The sequence below is a fragment of the Halichoeres trimaculatus genome, unplaced genomic scaffold (genome assembly GCF_033239565.1).
Source record: "Halichoeres trimaculatus isolate MK-OKI-2021-1 unplaced genomic scaffold, fHalTri1.1 fHalTri1_scaffold_23, whole genome shotgun sequence".
NCBI lineage: Eukaryota > Metazoa > Chordata > Actinopteri > Labriformes > Labridae > Halichoeres > Halichoeres trimaculatus.
In genome coordinates this window covers 6,900,400-6,921,243 of record NW_027437201.1, presented here as the reverse complement: position 1 = coordinate 6,921,243, position 20,844 = coordinate 6,900,400, and the positions used below count along the sequence as shown (strand labels likewise).

At 42.0% G+C, this 20,844-nt stretch overlaps 1 protein-coding gene across 2 annotated transcripts in view; it reads right to left on the bottom strand.

Moving 5' to 3' along the window:
- Positions 1–20,844, bottom strand: part of dnmbp (dynamin binding protein) — a 60,214-nt gene that overhangs the window by 32,715 nt on the left and 6,655 nt on the right. For both annotated transcript variants that reach the window (XM_074662885.1, XM_074662886.1), the window contains exons 2-4: positions 10,499–10,653; positions 8,566–8,688; positions 4,581–6,788 (exon numbers count right to left, since the gene is read on the bottom strand). In XM_074662885.1, coding sequence (XP_074518986.1) covers positions 4,581–6,788; positions 8,566–8,688; positions 10,499–10,643 — 2,476 coding nt within the window. In that variant the 5' untranslated portion in view covers positions 10,644–10,653. The remainder of the gene's footprint in view (positions 1–4,580; positions 6,789–8,565; positions 8,689–10,498; positions 10,654–20,844) is intronic.

The following is a 20,844-nucleotide window of genomic DNA, read 5'->3' as shown; positions in this document are numbered from 1 at the left end:
AAATAACTCCCTGCCTTACAACAATAAGCTCCTATTGTCTTTAAAATGTTACACTCAGGAACACACCCTGCAAGACCACAGAGAACACACACTCCTGAGAGAGTGTGTGTGCATAGCAGGAGGATGACAAACACATTTTTTTTTTGTGCTACAAAGATCCTGAAACAATGCTGGTATTTACTCGACTTACTATCAGTAATTATTACACAGGAAACTAGAGGAAGTTTAACATCCTATTAACAAGTCCAACTAAAAGTTCTGCTGTGAGACTAATGTGTCTATTAGTATCACATCAAACATCCCACTTTCAGGCTGTTTTGGCTGGCAGATCTCACTTCACCTGAGAGTGCCACACATATCAAAAGAAAAACACAGATTGCACAACTCATTTTATGACTCTGAAAGAAGGGTGTGAGAACTTTTCAAGAGTCAAGAGTGAATGGAAACTATGTGGTTGCATGACCCTCAAAGGCACCTGTAGCTTGACCCCAGGCTGATTCCTTTCTTTGACTGACATAAAGATCAAAATCAGCCACTGGTTAACATAGAAGAGTGATAGATAACAGGAAACAAGTCAGCTGAATGCAACAAAAATCAACAGTATAAAGAGAAGCTTTTCCTTCTTATCATTAGCTTTTTGTTTTTTACTACAAAGGCAAACAAGATTAAAGGAAATACAGCCAGTTATAATAGCTTGAATCATCCAGTGGTAATGGGATTACATTAGAAAGACGAGCTTAGAGGAGGTGAACAATAGTCTCAACTGTGAAGACTGATAATCTGATCTTGATCATTGAGAAACTTGTCAAAGTAAAAGAAGACAGTCCACTATCTAAAAAATAACACACAACTAAAAATGATCAAAAAGATAGGACATGTTGAAAAAATTTAAAAAACTCATTATGGCAGTGTGGGAAGAAACAATGAGCTCCGCAGTCAAAACACTGATGAAAATACTTCCTGTCGGGCAGATATCAGTGCCTGTGGTTTTCCCTTTCAGACAGAAAAACGCATTAAGCCTTAAACATCCAGACATTAGATGTCTCTGTTTTTCTAATTGAAGATTTAAATACTTTAAAGTAAATGTGCTATTGTGCAATTATGGCCAAATGAAAAGTGTCCCAATTAGGGATGCCCAGTACCTTGCAAATGGTACTGGTATTCAACGGTGCCAATTTTCGGAACTTGTTTTGTATTAATGTGGTAAAAAACATCAATTTATTTAAAAATAAAATAAATATTTTTTTCAATTTGACATATTTATTCTTCGATATATAACCTTGCAATGCTGTGTTCATGTCCAGCATGGAAAATCTCCTACTCTCCCACTCCCTCACAGTCACAAGGATGCATTTAGGTACCTAAACATGGTACCTTTTGATATGTGAAACAGTACCTGCTACTTTTGACAGAATTTGGTCGGTACCTATAAAAAAACCTAATGCGGTACCCATCCCTTGTCCCAATAACATGCATTTTCACAACAATATAGGCAGTTACATAACAGAAGTCTGAATTTTCACAAAAAAAAAACAAAACAAAAAAACAACAAATGTATATGAGTTGTGTTTTTTTTAAGGTGATAGGGACTGCTAGGGGCCGTGTTGTTGAGTAGGTATGCTGCAAAAACTGACATCCATGCCAAGTGTTTATGTCTTATTTAAGTAAAATTTGTATTCAGGTTCCTTTATATTAAGAACCTTTACTTGACACATCTAGAAAAATATCACATCTAAAGATATTTAAAGACAAAAATGTTTGCAAAGAGTAAAAGAATCTGCCAATAGATTCAGAAAAAATGTACTTGTTTAGTTTCTTATTCTTATTTCAAGAAGCTTTTTAAGCATTTTTTTTACCACACTAGCAGATTTAGACTTCAATTTTTGGTCTTTTACCATCTTATAATAAGAATTCTTTTTCTTTTTTTACTTTTCTGGAAGGTGTCATGGGCCTTAACCAAACTCCAGTGAAGGGGGCTGCCCACTGATATCGCCAGAGATAAGCTGGCTCTTGCTGCTCATCTGCCTCATCAATCTCAGGCTTTGGGGGATATGAGGAGTAACGTGGGAGGCTACTAAAATTTTCAGTAGAGGGCAGAGTGGGATGAGTTTCTTCCCTAAGTGTTCCTCCATTCTCAAAGCAAAAGTACCTTTGTATTCTGCTTAAACTCTTCCAGCATCAAGCTCAAGCTAACTGCTAGCTACCGCCTGATCAATCAGTGTTGAAAAAACATCCAAACAAACACAGCTAACACAGCTAGGTATAAAAATAATTTCAAGTTAAATCTGTTTATTGCACACTCTATTATTATTATTATTATTGAGAAACACACATGCAAGAGTTTGTCAAGCATGGTATTTGTATAGTCTGTACAATCCAAAAATCCACATCTTTATTCCTGGGAAAAACAGCTACAATCAAACTGAAGCCTACCTCCTCCTCTGTTGGGCGTGGCCTGCCGTGTGAGTCCAAACAGTGTGGAGATGTGCGCCACGGGCCATGTCACAGCTCGCCACAACCACACTTTGGGCCGCACTCTTGAGTGGGCCATGCCCTGCCTTGCCTATATCCACCAGAGTGAGAATCCACCAAAAACCACAGCAGATGTAGTCCTTCGCTTCACTGTGTTCAAAGAGGAAGTGATGGTGGAGGAAAGAATGGAAGGTGCTGGGTGAGGAAAGTCTGGAAATTTGGATTGAGAGTGAGAGAAAGAGAAAGGGGGGGACTTTAAAGAAGGAGAGGATGGAAAGAAGGACAGAGGCACATGTGCCTGGCTTACCCTCCCGTGATATGTGGAATGCAATTCGTACCTATGTGAAAGAGTGTTGGGCTGCCTGAGACAGTGCTGTACAACCAAGACAGTATGAGATGGCAAAGCAAATCTGAGCCAGCTTTGGTTTTATTTGACTGATAATACTTTAAAAATATTGTGCTTAACCTACTAAACTATGAAAAAATAAACTGTTTCCCAAATTGGAACTAAGCAACTTTCTTTTACTCCACCCTTAACTTGGGAACCAAACCTATCCTACTAAATCTACTCCATCTGTTGTCATCACTGAGGGACAAAGCAAATTTAGTAATGTAAACTTTATGCATCTAAACACACACACACACACACTCACACAACCACGCACAGTGTTATGATAACTCTTATTTAAATACACAACGCTTCTTCTGCTGATCATTGTAGAGAATAAACAGGGATGTCTTGTTTGCATGCCGTACCACAGAATTTGAATAACCAGTGTTCCTGAAAGTGTGTGTGCATGTTACTGTTTGTGTGTATGTGTGTGTGTCAGGATCTGTATAACAAGTCAAAGAGAGAATCTGGTGCACTGATGATAGTTTTTAGAGTTCCCTGCTCTACAACTTTTTGTCCTCAGTGAATATAAATTACTTTAACACTAACCTGTGGGCATCAGTACTTCGGAGGATGACGTCAGGGGAATAAAACGCTTCTTGATGTGTCATATTTTCTGAAATGCCTTCATCCAAAAGCTTACTAATGGTATTAAAATAAAAATATTGTAAGGTCAACTAAAACTCTGATTTTAGTGCAGAAAGAAAGCACATGGGGGAACCAGAAGCTCAAAGCAAGAGTCATTAACAACAGTAGATGAAGCAGTTTGGCATCAGCAGAGAAGATTTTGCAAAATATACAGGTGCAACCTTCAAACTCAGCTCTGCTGCTCATCACACAAAGACATGCCCCTTACAAATATATGTTTATTTGGCCTGCTCTATGGCAGCTAGTTATCAAAATATCCAAAGTTGACCCTTCCCTTTTCTCCTGATCAACAGTTTCAAGCCAAATATTTTGACTTATCCATTAAAATAATTCAAAGGTAGGCTTGTCTGGTATATATTTATGAACTTTACCTAAAACTTTGTCAACTTAAAACATCAAAAGCAGCCGGGCAAAACATAGTTGGTGAAAGTCTTCCTCTGAGTCCAACTAAAGTATCTCTAGGTCCTGTTTACATGACAACGCTTCATCTAAAAACACTAAAACGTAGTGAAAAAAATCTGCGTTTACACAGAAACGCTGAGGGACTGAAAACACTGTAGTAACCATGCCAGGCCTGTAGGTAGTGCTTTAACTGTCTTGTCCAGACGCCGCTTTTGGGAGGTCTCCACCAAAGTACAGTTGAGCTGATCATCTGATGTTTTGATAAAAACTAAGAGTAGAAGTGGAGCAACAGATTCTCATTTTGTATAACGACAGTCAGCCGATTGAGCAGCACAAGCACAACACGGTAGTTCACGACGAGTGTAACAACGGTACTGTTGTCCTGTTGTATGCGCTAACGCAGAGCAGAGCGTGACATCAGTGTTTTCACTAAAAACGCCGGCCTACTGTTTACACGGCAACAGTATCGGCAGCATTTCAGAAAAATTCCACTCTGGGGGCTGTTTTCAAAAGTTTATGTCTTAGGTCGTCCAAAACGCAACAAAACTTTTGCATTTCACCCTAAAGCCATTGTCGTGTAAACGGCCCTTCAAAGCTGTGGTTTGTACACAGCACCAAAAAGCACCACTTTACCCATTCCCAGTCCCTTCTTACACTGTAGCCTTACCTTGTAGTTGTTGCTGCTCCAAAGCCAGCGTCTCCAGCGTGTAGTTGCAGAACTCCAGATTCTCCAGGGCCTGCATGCGTGCCGTCTCATCCTCCTCTTCCTCCAGCATGGTCCGGAGCTCCTCAGCTGTGTGCGCGTACGCCTCCATGTCATTCTCCACCTCTTGTAGCCGCAGCAGCAGCTGGTACTTTTCCTCCTCTTCCTTCTGCCTCTGCTGCTCCAACTCCATCGCTCTCTCCAGCTCTTTCTCGGCCTCCAGCTGGCACTGGATTTCATGTTCCTGAGCAGCTGCGAGGTCACCGAACTCGGCGTGCCTGTCAAACATGTTTGAGTCTGCTTCATCAGGGGTGTAGAAGATGTGGCTGTTGGCGTGGGAGTTGGTGGCTGGAGGAGCAGTGTTTTGTCTTGGAAATCGAGGAGGGGGACGTGGAGGAGGGCGGGCAGGTTTGTACGCAGGTTGGGCTTGGGGACGAATGACTCTAGGACGAGGGGGAGGGGGGCGAAGGGTCCTGCGCCTTTCCAATGAAGAGTTGGCAGAGTTTGTCTGCAAGAGGTGGGACACTGGGGAATGTGAGGAACCTCGAATTATATCGCATTCGTTGTTGTAGTCCAGAATAGAAAAGTGGCGTAGGACTTGGAATTGCTGGTTCGGATCATCAGAAGATGTCTCTCTTGGAGGAGCAGAGCTCACGTTGGAATCACTGTAAGAAGTGGTCAAGCTTTTCTCAAACTCAAAAAGCTGCTGAGTCAACTTGGCTTCTAAGTCACCAGCTGAAGTAGTCAGGACATCTAACGCCATGGATGCTGGCGTGAAGCCATTGGAGCTACGCATTGTTTGACTGGAACGTTGGTGCGTTTCAGATCGACCAACCATGATATCGGCATCACTGACGCTAGCATGGCGAGATAGTTTCTTCTGCATATGGGCCTCAGCGAGGTCAAATAAAACCTGGCCGAGACTTGAAGTTTCATTATTGGTGGTGCAACCATCTGCTGCTGGCCTTTGTTGGTATCGGTTGTCTCTGGACCAACCCGGGTGAGTTCTAGGAAGAGTCAGACTGTGAGTAAGTTTGGGGCGGGAGGATTGAGCGTTTCCATTGGTATAGCTCGATCTGTTTGTCCCAAAAGATAGACCGCGGTTCCTGTGGTTGCGTACAGGCGGGCTAGGTCGTGCTGGGAGCCTTGGCCGTGCTGGAGGAGTAGATCGAGGTCTCTCTGGTCGTCTTTGCACTGGAGCAGGTCTACGTGGTTGAGCCTCAGGTCTGCTGCCCGCTTCTCTTTGTCCCCTGCTAGTAGTTTGAGCTCCAGTGCTTTTGTTCTCACTTTGCCAACTCTGCTCCTCTGTCCTCTCAAAATAGTCCAAGTCCCAAACTGTATGATCCTCGTAAGTACTCCAGTCGGTATCGTTCTCTGATCCATTGGGGCCTAACTGCCCCGAGCTGTAATCAGAGGTGGAGCTGTTGTCCTTTTCTTCTTCAGGTTCAGCGTGAGTTTCTTCTGTTGGTTGCAGCTCGTTATTCTCCATTTTGACAAAACGATGAGGAAAAATACCTCGTCTGCCTCGTATCTCACCCTCCAGCCAACCATCCTCCAAAGTGCTTATTAGTCTAATGCGATCTCCTGCGTCAAAGTCCAACTCGCCTGTTTCCATTGCACGAAACTCATACTGTGCCACTGCATACACACCACCCTCCTCCTCCTCTTCTTCTACTACAGCCTCTTTCTGCTCCTCTTCTTCTTCTTTCATCTCTCCTTCCTCTTCAGTTGCATCATCAGCGTCTTCGTAGCAATACTGTTCAGAAGCAGTGTTCAAATACTGGCAATCCATCGGCTCTTGAGGAGATCGGAGGGGACCTAGGAGCTCCACAAACCCTTCAGGAAAGATCCCCCTGCGGCCTTCCAGCTCCCCTTGGAACCAGCCTGGCTCTGGTAGACCAGTGATTATAATCAAGTCCCCCTCACGGAAGTCCAGCTCTTCGTTGAGCTGAGCATGGAGGCTCATAAGGGCCCGGGCCTGGCCCAGGGCGTAAGGTGGGAGCTCTGAAGCCTGGGCCTGGCGTTCAGACAGCTGTTTGGAGCGACCGGATAGATGCAGCTCCTTCACGCATGATGTGGGGAAGAGGCCACGGAGGCCCCAGGCGTTGCAACCACGCTGCCAGGTTTCGCCAAGGTCCATGGACCCCCCTGCCTCCCCAACAACGACATCACCTGAAAAGACCAATAACAAAGAGAATCACATCAATCAATGTAAATCCCACAGGAAGGGGTTGTTTTAATGAAAAATTCTTCTGGTTTATGAGGATTTTTGCAGCCCCAGAGGACAAAATGCTACAACTCATCACTTTGCTGATGCTGTCCTGTAAATACATTTGTAGGATACATTATTTGTGTCTGACACTCACAGGATTTGAAAGTTTGCGTGTCGCTCTAAATAATCTACAATGACTATATATTTCTTAAATCATCAGAAGTTTGACCATTTTCCTTAATCCTATAGTTTCTGATTGTTGGACCCTGGTGGAAAGCTTTGGAGTGGATTTGTTCTTTCTGTTCATCTGGGATTAAATTCAGAACAACTATTTCAATATTTTTACACTGCTGTGTGCATCATTATATTTGATTTTTACCTTTGTTATTGTAATTTTAATTACTGTACAAGGGTCAACACCTCTGCTAATATATCAGGAGAATCAGGAATTATGGGAGTGTTGACTGGACGTTCAGGAGTCACGGGGGTCACATTCCAAAGACCTGTGGCTCCACCTCCCATTGTGTCTGGACCAAAGCTGGATCAAAGCCAATGTGGAGCATGGAAAGTCATACTGGAAATGAACATTTAAGCTCTCGAGGGGCCTGTACAAACTGTTTCCTATTTTTCATATGATCCAGGAAGAGTCACTCTATCATTGACGCAACAAATATGGAAAATAGTTGCTATTGTTGGTCAATTTGGTCAACATATTTGACACTGTGAAATCTACTGGCAGACATACTTTGCATGATCTATTTAAAACACTGCTACGACTAAGACAACTACTAGCTCTTCTAAGGACATAAGGACAAAAGATGAAAGTTTTACCCGTATAAAAGAACTCTGCAAACATCATTGTTGTGAGCCTGATGGTGTTATAAATGAAAATCAGAAAAAAACACAGAGAAAGAGGTGTAAACGAGTGAAACAATACAGGAATGTAAAAGAAAAACAAACAGCCAAGGGGAGACAGTCTGTGTAGGTTTGGCATGTGGGGACACCTAGTGGAGAGGTTTAGGAAGTGTGGTGTGTCTTTCATCAATTCCCTTGTGGACACTGTTGAAGTTTTTTTTTCTTTAATATTTTAATGTCAAATTGTTTTGCCTTCTTTTTTTACTTTCTATCTAGGATCTCAAAATGTTATTTGTAATTAAACTAGTGAAGGAAATAGAAAGTAAAATGTTTGTTATCCAATGGTTCTAGACCAGCAGCAATGTCATGAAAAGACAGAACGTGTAATAAGTTAGCATTTGTTAGCATGTGTAGTATTGTTTCTACTATGATAAACTGTTTAAAATTAGCTATTTAAGCTAATTAACAAGCTCCTGTGAGGAACTATGTCTCATTTTGTTACACTCTTTATTTACATTTGTAGTAATATTCAACTTCAGAGTGTCTCCATCTTTATGGAAGTAAAGACAAGGAATGAGTCAGGCAACAATTTCAACTCAAGTACACAACACAACAACACAAACAGTTTACCTGAGCACAGCGACATCAACAAGCAGCATTAGTCTATGTGAGGAAACATGAGCCGTTAGAGGAACAGAAGCACTATTTCAGTGAAGTTCCTGGTTGGTGATAAGTATTTTTCCCAAAGTGGCACGTACAAAATAACAGATAACAAAGCCCATGTGTGTTCGAGTAGTTTTATGACTACATGTGATAAAGACGAGGGTTGATTCATGCCTCGATCATTGTATTAAAAAGACACCATGTGCTGTATTTCTGTACCTCTCTTCAGGTGGAGGTTGCCTGGCTCTGCTGAGCTGAAGTCATTGATGCACACGTACAGTCTGTCTCCTGGTTTGGTGCTGGGGATGGTGACCTCTTCCACGAAGGTGCTAGGAAACTGACCTGCAGGCAGGAGACATTGACAGTGATACAGTTTGTTAATGACTTTTACCCAACTTCATTAATAAAGGTAAACAAAAAGAAATTGTGGAAATAAAACAATTTGTTTCTATATGCTCAGACCATGTTTTGTTTTACTTCTGTTTATTATTTAAATCTATTAAATCAACCTTTAACAACCTTTTTATACCTATACCTTTTAAACCTTTTTATCAACCTTTTTTTTTCCGTTGCTAGGCGCTACCCAAGTAGCTGCCTGTTGCAGCAGCTCTCTCGTCTTTGTCCGTTTCTTGTTATTTTCTTTGTCTCTTTTTCGTCATCTTTGTATTTGGAGTGGATCATCACTTTGTATGGTTCATTGTCGGTCACGGACACCAAACTTTTTGTGGCTTCGGCGATATTTTTTACTACTTTTCTCCTGTGTTTGTCTGGAGATCCTACATGTAACCATGGCTGCATTGTTTACATGCAAAATTAGCTGTTAGCAGCCTGTAGCATGTCAATGCTAACTAGTGTAGGGCTTGATGATTTCCCTCGAGCTGAGGAGGAGGAGGTGAGGACGACGTGCTGGTTCTCGGATGTGAGCTGGGAGGTGACGACGTGGACCTGTCCTTCCATCCATCGTTGTTGGGAACGTGGGATCTAGCCCCGGGGGATGGACGAGCTAGCTGTGCTAACCCAGCGGCAGCGTGCTGTTCACGGACGTGGCTGACGGAGCTGACATCGGACGCCGGCGCCACATTGGAGGAGCTTCGCCTGCTGTGAGCAGACAGGATCCAGGAGACAGAGACTGGACAGACTTCTGGGGAGGCTCAGTCCTGGACCCTGTGGAGGTGGAGACTGGCTGGGCTGGAGAGTGGTGGACGAGTGGTGGACGGCATGTCGTCATCTAATTTCTTATGGACTTTTTTTTGCACTTTCTATACTCTTTCTTACTTTTGTTTTCTTAAATGCTGCGGTGACTCCTGAATTTCCCCTCAGGGATAAATAAAGTATTTTCTATTCTATTCTATTCTATTCTATTCTAAATGTTTACTTTTTACAAAGGCAGTAAATTGGTGGATGCAGGAAATGAAAATAAAAAGTTTAAGGTAATTTATTGCAATGTTTTGCTGTGTGGACATCATCAGTATAATAGAAGAAATCACAATGAAACATGGATAACGTCACTGCTTTTTAGATTCTTTTATTTTTCTCAGAAAGACAGTTTTATCTTCCCCGTGTCTGGTCTCACTTATATTTTCCAGCACAAGACACTCACTTCCCATCAGCACTTCCTTTCTGAGGGAACCCCCTTCCTTATTTTTGCCGACATTCGCCTCCTAGAAATCTTCTGTGGATTTCGTTGAATTTGACCCTTTAAGGTCAGAGAGGGCCAAGGTACAACAAATTACATAATTTTACAAGAGTGCTTGGTCGTCTGTGAGTTTCTCTGCAAAACCTACATTAGAGCTTCAAGTGAAAAAAATGTCAGTGTGTAAAAATGTCTTCTCTGCATACTTAATTTCAAACTTTAGGAAGAAAGTCTTTAGATTGCTCTTCCTTGCTTTACGGTAAAATGTCAGTCTCATTATCAGCCTTTGGTTTGATGAATTTTAAGGAAGCAAGGAGATGTTTTAGATGCTACTTTTGTTTCTGTTTCCAGCCAGGGCTGGCAACAGACCCCTAAGTCAACCACAGTTTCACCCTTTTATTCTTCAACACACTGCAATAAGTGTTTACTTTTTTTTCTTTGAAGTCATGCGGGGAAATAGTGTGCATGTTCTTGGAAAAAAAAATACAAAGTGATGTCAAACTTTGTCACCAATCTTACCTGTGACGCCATCTTTGTTACCAAGCAACCAGAACTCATCTAAGACACTGAGCACTTCGATGACATCCCCAGTGAAGAGTGGCAGCTCCTCTGAGACGCTGGGGAGGAACTCGAACACGGCACGCACCACCGACCCTGCTTCCATTGCTCATTACCTGAAAAGAGAAAAAAAGACAAATACTCAATCTTTAATAATAACTTAATTTTATATTTTATCAACAAATCTTTCACACTACACAGCAATCAATAAATACTTCTTCACTATCTGGGACCATGTTTGAATTCTGTAAACAGAGCATGCTAGCTCTTTTCATAATCCTCAGCAAACAAATCAACAAATGCCTGATTAAGAGAGTAAGCTTTCAAGAAACAACGCCAAGTAAGGGGGGAGTGAGAGCGTGAGAAACTTTCAGTAAAAAGGAGAGAAAAAAAAAAGAAATGCTAAAGAGAGAGCTGTACTCAAGACGGCTGAAGGACATTCCTTCACACTCTTCTGTCCTTCTCTTGTTTCTCTGCTCTCTTTGAGGAAACAAGTGATATTTCATTTCATTCAAACGACTTCAACTGCCAATAAAGATGTGAAATGATAGCTTGAAGTATGCTGCTTTTTTGCTTCCTGAGTTTTAGTTTGCAAATCATTCAACTGTTACCTCCAAGACATATAACCTTGGTTTTGAAAATGATTTAAACATATGATCAATATCTGTCTGTTTAAATTATAAACAGGAACAAAACCGCACTATAATTGCATTAATTAGCGTTTTCGTGGCTCTTGTGTGTCATTATCTTGAGACAGACTAACCACAGGTGGGGACGGATGCAATAAAAGAGACTGGAAACGGGAGAAGAGGGCTGTAGTTAGCGTGGATCAATGAAGCCTCTGTTAAGTGGACCATTGGAGCCAAGAGGGGAAGGCGAATAGGACTCTAATCCAGTTCAGAGTTACAGTCCCTGAGCAGAGATGTGGCTCAGGATGTCCTTGATGCAGTTATGAAGGAAGACGGTATAGATGAAGAAAGTAACAACACAGTGTGTTTGTGCTTCTGTGAAGGTTAAGTACTTTTGTTTTGGTGAACAAAGGCAGCTGCTGCTTACTGTGCACTGCTGTTGTGAACCCAACACCACACAGTGTTAAAGCCTGAGTGAAACTCAAGCCAAGGAATTAACTAATGTGAGAGAAGAGTGGTGAAGACATGATTCAGGGACTGTTTTCACTAACTGCATTTCCCTCATGATGACCTCTTTTTAAGAGCACTAATTTTTGCTTGGTTACAAAAATTGTCCCACTGCTCTTTTTTTTACCATTTGCTGTGATGGTTAAGTTTGGTTTATGATACTTTCTTTGCTGCTCCATTGTGGTGGAGGGGTTTGACTGCCTAGATCAGGGGTGTCAAACTGATCCAGTAAAGGGCCACTGTGGCTGCAGGTTTTCTTTCCAACCAAGCAAAAACACACCTGACACAAATTATTCAGTCAATCAACTGGATTGTCTTTACATGGTTGATTTGTTGGCTCAGGTGTGTTCTTGCTTGGTTGGAATAAAAACCTGCAGCCACAGTGGCCCTTTACTGGATCAGTTTGACACCTGTGGCCTAGATGATCCTAGGAGCTATATTGATGGTATGGTCTCCCAAGGCAAATTGGTCCCAGGTGAGGGGCCAGACAAAAAGCATTTAAAGACCCCTAACGATGACTATAAACAGGATTCAGTTCACTCTTGCCGGAGGGTCACCGGCACCTCACCCTGGAGCCAGGCCTGGGGTTGGGGCCCGCAGGTGAGCACCTGGTGGCCGGGCCTTTATCCATGGGGCCCGGTAAGGCCTAGCCCAAATAGGGGTCCAGTGCCGTGTGGATCGGTGGCAGTCAAAGGCGGAGGCCTTGGTGGCCTGATCCCAGGTTACGGAAACTGGCTTTTGGGTCATGGAACATCACCTCTCTGGTGGGGAAGGAACCTGAGCTGGTGTGGGAGGTAGAGAGATATGGTCGGGCTCACCTAAACGCAAAGCCTGGGCTCTGGAACCAACCTTCTCGAGAGGGGTTGGACTCTCTTTGTTGCTGGCGTTAAGGCGGGTGAGAGGCACAGAGCAGGTGTGGGCTTACTCATAGCTCCCCAGCTCTCTGCCGGTGTGTTTCCATTTTCCACGGTGGATGAAAGGGTTGTTTCTCTACGCCTATGGGTTGGAGAACTGTTGTTTGTGCTTACGCACCAAACAGCAGTTCAGAGTACCCACCCTTTTTGGAGTCCTTGGGACGGGTATCGGAAAACACCCCAAATTGGGACTTCATTGTCCTACTGGGGCACTTCAATGCTCATGTGGGCAAGGACAACATGACTTGGAGGGGCTTGATTGGGAGGAACAGCTTGCTCGATCTGGGAGGTGTTTTCGGCATGTCCCACTGGGAGGAGACCCCAGGGTAGACCCAGGACACAGTGGAGAGATTATATCTGTCAACTTGCCTGGGAACGCCTTGGTATCCCCTCAGAGGAGCTGGTGGAAGTGGCCAGGGAAAGGGCCTTTGCTGATGGCACAGCTGCCCCCACGACCCAAACCCACATAAGTGGTGGTAAATGAGATGACATGAGACTTAGAATAAAATGAAGAAGTCCCACCCCTTCTTGGTTTTGACTGGTTAATAATGGAGAAGTGACATAGATAAGTCAAACTACTTCAACAAAGAATGGAGACAAAAGAAAACTTTTATATTTTTGTGCTTCAGATGCCAAGCACTGAAAACTCTTAACAGCAGTCATTTGGTGTGGAGATCGATATCGCCAGCTTTTGAAGATGCTGTTGGTGGACACAGGCCCTCATGTAGTTACGCCAATTTTGGGCCTGACACCAGAATGAGGCTTGTACACTGACATTTGAAATGTTGCTATATTTCGGTCAATATTAAAGAAACTGACGACTCATTTTGCACTTGGGGTGGAGTTTTTCTCGGGTTTTGTCACAAGGTTCTCACATTTGTACCGTTAACTGCAAATAACTATCTCTAGATTACTTCCTGATTTTAAAGGAAACTTATATGTCTGCAAATAGCAATCTGCACAAAGTTCCGTGTGAATTTTAAAGTTGGTGCGTTCTGATGTATTTTCTTTTTAAGGGGAAGCACATGAGATGAAGGATGCTGTTACTCATCGTCCTGTAGGTCTTCAGCTCAGATAAAACAAAAGTTGAGTGCCGACACATGATCAAATTAAACATGCCCTGTCATACCTTAACTTTAACTGTCTTACCTAATACATAGAGGAAGGAAACAAAAAGATCTTGCACCTTGAGATGCCCATCATGTAAAAGCTTTGTGTAGATTGCTTCAAAGTCTGTGAAAAAAGCAGCACATGTATAACCAGTGTACCACCTTTCACAGCTTCACCCCATCCAGCCAATAAGCCAAACACAGATGAGCTGACGACCAACACCCTAGAAACCAAACCTCCTCCCACACGTGACTACAGATAGTGTCAGGACCTGCACGGAGTCACTGTGCTGCTGCAGCTTTCTTCAAGTTAATCCTCTGATCTGCATCCAGCCAGACAAGCTCCTTACTGTTATTTATGGCTCCGTCAGTGTGTCAGTGGATCCTGTGCTGGGTGACTTTTACTCTCCGCTCTGGAAGACGACAACATAAGCTGCATGATGGAAACACACTTTGACAGCAAAACCCTAACTGATCAGATTTTACCCAGGACAGGTGACGGATTAGAATTAAACAAACACGCAAAGTTTAGTAAGATTACAAAAGTTAAAAAGTCACATGACATCACACCTTTGTGAAACTAGCATGTTTGGACTGTCAGTGAATCAGTGGTATTCCAGACCAACGCTGTACTGGACCACATCTGATTAGAATGCCACCTGGACACCTCTCTTCAGAGGTTTTCAGATACATCCAATTTAGAAGAGATAAATAACCAGCTTTCTTTTCTACAGGAAACAGCCACTAAAGAGCCATGTCATTACATCCCAAAATATGTCTTGAAGACTTGAAGACTTTGTATTTTCATTAATCTTATATTTGCGGTCCAGTATTTCACATGCCATCGTCTCTACATCCATGTACAAGATTTTTTTTACTTTCAACTGAACGCAACACGTTGTATTTTGGTTGCTGATCCACTGAGAGGATCTGAACAATATCCCGTTAGCTCAGAGGATGCTGGGGGCTCACATGTCCTATATGGCCTTAGAAAACTACAGATCCCCGCAAGAGGAGCTCAAAATCATTGTTTGAGAGAGGGATGTCTGCTGCCACTGCAACTTGACCCTAGTTGAGTGAAAGAAAATGGGCGACTTCTCAGATTGTGACATGCTAGCATTCGCATCTATCTCCAAATACTGCTGAGCAGTTTCACATGGCTGCTAGTACAGGTGAAGATTCATTGTACAAATAAACTAAAGTGTAATAAATAAGACTAACTTTGTTTACTCTTGTAATAACTAATTTTTTTTGCACTAAAGTTAATTTCAGTAGCTCTCTCTTTTTGATCTGTTTCTTGTAATTTTTTCATCTCTTTTTCGTCAATTTTGCATTTGGAGTGGATCATTACTTTGTATGGTTCATTTGTTGGTCGATGACCAAACTGGTTTTGTCTTCAGTGATATTTACTATTTTTGCTCCTTTGTTACACGTGAAATCAGCTGTTAGCAGCCTGTAGCATGTCAATGCTAACTTGTGCAAGGCCAGATGTCTTCCCACAAGGTGAGGAGAAGGAGGTGAGGACAACCTGTTCGTTCTCAGGTGTGAGCTAAGAAGTGACAACATGGACCTGTCCTTCCATCCATTGTTATTGGGAACAAAAGATCTATCTCCAATAAGATGGACGAGCTATCCATGCTACCCCAGCAACAGAGGGAATACCAGAGGGCAGAGTAGCATCATGCTATTCACAGACATGGCTAACAGAGCTAACATCAGACACCAACGCCACATTGGAAGAACTTCACCTGCTGTGAGCAGACAGGATCCAGGAGACAGAGGCTGAACAGACTGCTGAAGAAGCTCAGTCCTGGACCCTGTGAAGGTGGAGACTGGCTGAACTGGAGAATGATGGACAAGCTGACATCATCTATTTTCTTATGGACCTTTTTGCTCTGTCTATACACTTTCTTACTTTTGTTTTCTTGATTGCTGCTGTGACTTCTCCTGGATTTCCCCTTGGGGATTAATAGAGTATTTACAATTCTATTCTCTTCCCTTATATTCTTCATCATGTTAGCATGGCACAATATTTTCCATTCGGCAACACTTAAAGAGGCTGTGAGGACTTTTTAAGTGATCTTGAAGAAGTGTCACTACAATCCACTTCAAACTGAACTTCACAGTCCCTTTAAAAAATTTGAGACCATAAAGACTTATTTCTGACATTGACTGATGCTATATCAACAATTAGCCATATGATCTTTATGCTGCATAAAACTGATAAATGTGAACACAGAAAAACAAAATCTGTTTTCATTGTGTAAATAATCTATTGTCTTTTTTAACATTCCCTCATTGTAAAAACATGCATATGACTCACAACCTCACTGGCTTGCGACCACTTTGCTTTGATTAGAACAAAAGAGGGGAAAAACTGGATCACACAGGAAGGAAGTAGACGACGTAATAGAAGAAACCCATGTTTGTTGTGCTCTGGATTAAAATCCTATCTGGAAGGTATTAGATCAGGAATGTTCATATTTTTTTTACACATCTTGGATAAGTACAAGTGACATATCACTAACTGCAAACAGAAAAATGCTACACAGGCGTGTCTCAGATTGTAATCTATAGGGTTTGATAAGAAACAGGACTCTGATCACGATATCCTGAAATAAGCCATAACTATAGAGGCAGAGGCTGAATAAATAAAAACACTGAAAATAAGCTTGGTGATCTATTTGTTGAAATTTTAACTTGGAAATTTTGAACTTGTTTAGGTATTTCCTCAACTGATGACACAGTTTTGGAACGTCAGGGAGTGAGAGGATTTATTTAGGGACAAAGGTTGAATGAGACCAAGTGACTGGGACTAGTGTGTTCCACTTGGCATCGTCCTGTAGAAAGTAACAGGATTACGGCAGACAGCTAAATCAACAGCTGACCCACACACACTCGCACACACACAGACTGAATACGGCAAACACACACAGCTCACAGCTGACGGCGGGACAAAGCGGCAACTGTCTGACCTGAGACATGGCCCTGAAGTTATCATCACTCTTTAATAAACTATCCATGTAGAGACATAAGAAATGCAAAAAAAGGCTGCAAACATGTCAGAGTGTGACAATGTTTGATTGTTTCTTAAACCAGTCGTGCATATTCAAAGACCAAAGAGACATTTCTCTAACTAGAAAAGCATACAGAGAGTGCGGACCTCTGCCAAGCATATTGTGTTTGTCAGCAACACTATAGTCCGACTTTAATGTTATACTCCCTTTCAGCAGACTGTCTGCTACAATTTGGTGTTAGTTGCACAATAATTTGTTTTCTGGCAGTGTTGACGACCCAGTACATATTTCATATTGCAGATCTTAGTATCCAGAATATTGCCAGGATCTGGATTGTACTTTCACATCTGTCAGAAATAATGGTGACCATGTCTTGTATTGTTTTGCAAAGCAATCCGACCATTTATGGTGGAGTTATATACACATATGGTGAAAACGGCCCTATCTCTCAATGATAAAGAATCCTTTAAAAATATCCTGGATCCAGATGGTGATCCGGATCACCTCCAAAATTAAATCACTTCTTCCTAATCCCATTTTGAACACTTCCTGAAAATTTCATCAACATCTGTTTTTTACTTTTTGAGTTATGTTGTTCATAGACAAACTCCCCAAAGCATAACCTCCTTGGAGGAGGTAATTATCAAATACTGTTAAAGAGAGGCAGCTTTGTTCACCAGCCCATCAATTTGTACATGGTCTATAAATAGCCTTCATACCAAAAAAGAACACTTGAGGTCCCAATATCTGATCATCTGACATAAACAGGACTCACTGATGTCCTTTGCCAGGCGCCATCTGAGGTTTGCCCCTTTCTGTTTGGAAACAGCAGGTACTGATCTGAAACACTGTTAGTGTGAGCAGAGGAAGTCAGATGTGCTGACTGTCTGTACCTTTCATTGAACTGGGTCATCTGATGCCAACAATGAAGCTGCTGCCTCTTTATCTGTCTGCCCGCCAGGACCAGGCTCACTGACTCACAGCTTGTGTGCTGTTCATTCTATTCAGACACACCGGGGTGGCAGACTGGCACGTGCCTCTCTCACACACACAAACACACACACACATTGGTAGAACCCTCTGGAGTGTGCTGGATGGCAGCTGATGTCTTTTGATAAAGGCTGTTTACTCACTCTGTAGTCCTCGCATGCAGAGTGCTGAGTCCTCTAAAACACATTCACCTCCCCAACAGGTGAACAGCCACTGGATGCTTCTGGATATTATAAACTGAGGGACATCTGTTGCTCTTTTCTTTTCAGCGTCTAGTCTTTCGGCACATGTGACGGGGGACGAGGAGGGGAGACAGTTGTCAACACAAGTCATGTGGTTTTCAAACCATCTGTTAGTGCTTCACAGATCCCATGAGCCCCCACCACATTATCAGCTACTACGTTTAGCTAAGAAACCCTACTTTATCAACAACTTTTAATCAACCATAGTAGTAATGAAAAATAGTAATCACTCACAGAAATTTCAGATTTTAAGTAACAAAAAAGAATTTTACAAGGGATATTCGATACCGCTTTTTTCAGACAAATACCAGTACGAGTACTCCTTCTTGAGTACCCAATGATACCACTAGTCCTTTTTGTACATAAGATTTCAATTAACAATGATAGATTACTTCTAACAAAGATAGCACAGTCACGCTGCTATTAAGTTTAAAATGAAACACAAAAATTTTCTTTGAGTTGATAATTTGTTATTAATAAATTATTAAATGCGGGACAAAAAAACAACTGTCAGAGTTTTAGTATACTTTTTAAAATAAACTGAAGTGCAAAATTAAACAGTTAAACTGTGAACTTTCTCTGAGTTGCTAGGCACTGCCCGGTTGGCTATAGCTGCCTTTTGCAGTAGCTCTCTCTTCTTCGTCCTTCTTTTTTACTACTTTTTCTCCTGTGTATGTCTAGAGATCCTACATGGCTGCATTGTTTACATGTGAACTCAGCTGTTAGCAGCATGAAGAATGACAATGCTAACTGGTGCAAGGCCTGATGTCTTCCCACAAGGTGAGGAGAAGGAGGTGAGGACAACATGTTCGTTCTCAGGTGAGAGCTAAGAAGTAACGACATTGACCTGTCCTTCCATCCATTGTTACTGGGAACGTAGGATCTATCTCCAATAAGATGGACAAACTAGCCGTGCTAACCCAGTAACAGAGGGAATACCAGAGGGCAGAGTAGCATCATGCTATTCCCTGACATGGCAAACAGAGCTAACACCAGGTACCAACGCCACATTGGAAGAGCTTCAGCTGCTGTGAGCAGACAGGATCCAAGAGACAGAGACTGAACAGACTGCTGAAGAAGCTCAGTCCTGGACCCTGTGGAGGTGGAGACTGGCTGAACTGGAGAATGATGGACAAGCTGTCATCATCGATTTTCTTATGGACCTTTTTTACACTTTCTTACTTTTGTTTTCTTGATTGCTGCTGTGACTTCAATTTCGTTGTACTCCTTACATTGACGATAAAGTTCTATTTTTTCCCTGGTTGAGTCATATTGTCAATACAGGGCCTGGCACACATTTGCCGAGGTGTCAAACCGCAGCTATGTAGCGCAAACTACTGGTGAAGAGGATTTACTCAAAGCCATTTTTTTTTTTGCCTTAAGTATCAACTGCTGGTATCGGCAGCCTTTAAGTACTGATACCTTTAAATAAGGCTGGTATCAGCCTGTTACCAATACCTGGTATCAGTACTTGCCCATCTCTAAATTTTACCCAACCCAATTTATATGATCTATATAAGCTAATTTTACAATCCCCCAAAACAAAAACAGGAACACAACCTTGTGAGTTCGAAGCTAAAACCTGTAACTCTTTAGCATTTTTCCGGACCAATCACCTAAATTGTTATCAAAATTATTGACAATCAGCTTCAATTGATTCTTCCACATATCAGATTTAGCTTTAACTCACGTACAAAGTCTTATTCAAAGCTTGAATGGTTTCAATAATTCCAAACACCCAGGTTCTGCACTTCATCTACTTCTCATCTATTTATAAAAGCCTCCAATTTGATTTAATTCATTTATGTGTGAATATTTCACATTGTGTTCTGGTGTTGTTCTTCTAAACAACACAAACAGGCGGGACACTGAACACAGCAGTCTGGCTCTTGAGTGCATTTCATCCAGATGAGGCAGCACGACGCAGCCTCAGCCAGCTGGATGACAAGAACACATCTGGCAAGCTGAGTCAGATGGCTGAAAGACGCAGGACTGTTGAAATATTCCCGCTACGCTCAAACATGTAAACATACACCAACACAAAGATGGTGCTCAAAACATGCCAGCATGTTGTACTGTGCACGAAGAAACAAGCTCAAATGAAGCCAAAAGAGTGACAAAGACTGTTCTGACTCAAGAATGTCCTCTCTTCAGAGTGTGTACATCAAAAGACAGGAAGGACTTTTCCTGTTTTTTAAAGCGGCTTACGCAGAAGGTTGATTTATGTGATTAGGATGACCTATTAGTTTGGGAATGTTTGGTGTTTGCAGCAGACACTTCTAACTTTTGAAGTGCTGTGAAAATAGAAATCAGCCTGACTTTAAGTTTCATTGGAAAAGCCTGTAAGCAAAAAGAGTGGAGCTACCCCAAAATATCTAAGGTCTGAGTGAAACTATGAGAAAATATGGGATCAGTCATTTTTTGACTTTTCAGAATTCAACTGATTTTTAACAAAAAAGTGAAAATCTGAGCTATATTAGGTAACATTTTTAATAACGTCAAAGTAATAGCTTTTTGGGGGGGATTTATTATTTTTCAACTTGAAGGGAAGAGTTTGTTTTTTCCTGCTGTGAGGGATTGTAAAGCCGTTTTGCAACAACATCCCATCCCAAGACTTCCCAGGTCTAAAGGAATTTTGCCCTTAAGGTTGAAAAGAAAGGCAAAATTTATTGCTGACCATGCCACTGTCATGGAGCACAGAAGTAAGAAAAGAAGACATGTTGGACATCTCTCTTTTCACGACAGCCCCTGTAAGAGTTGTCTCTCACTCATATCATCAGCCCCTCACTTACACACTTCACATTACTGTAATAGAGTAGATTTCTGTGTACTTGGACTTTTTAAATTGCTTTCAAAAACAGTAATTTAACTGTTACTCAATGTTTTTTTCCCCTGACAG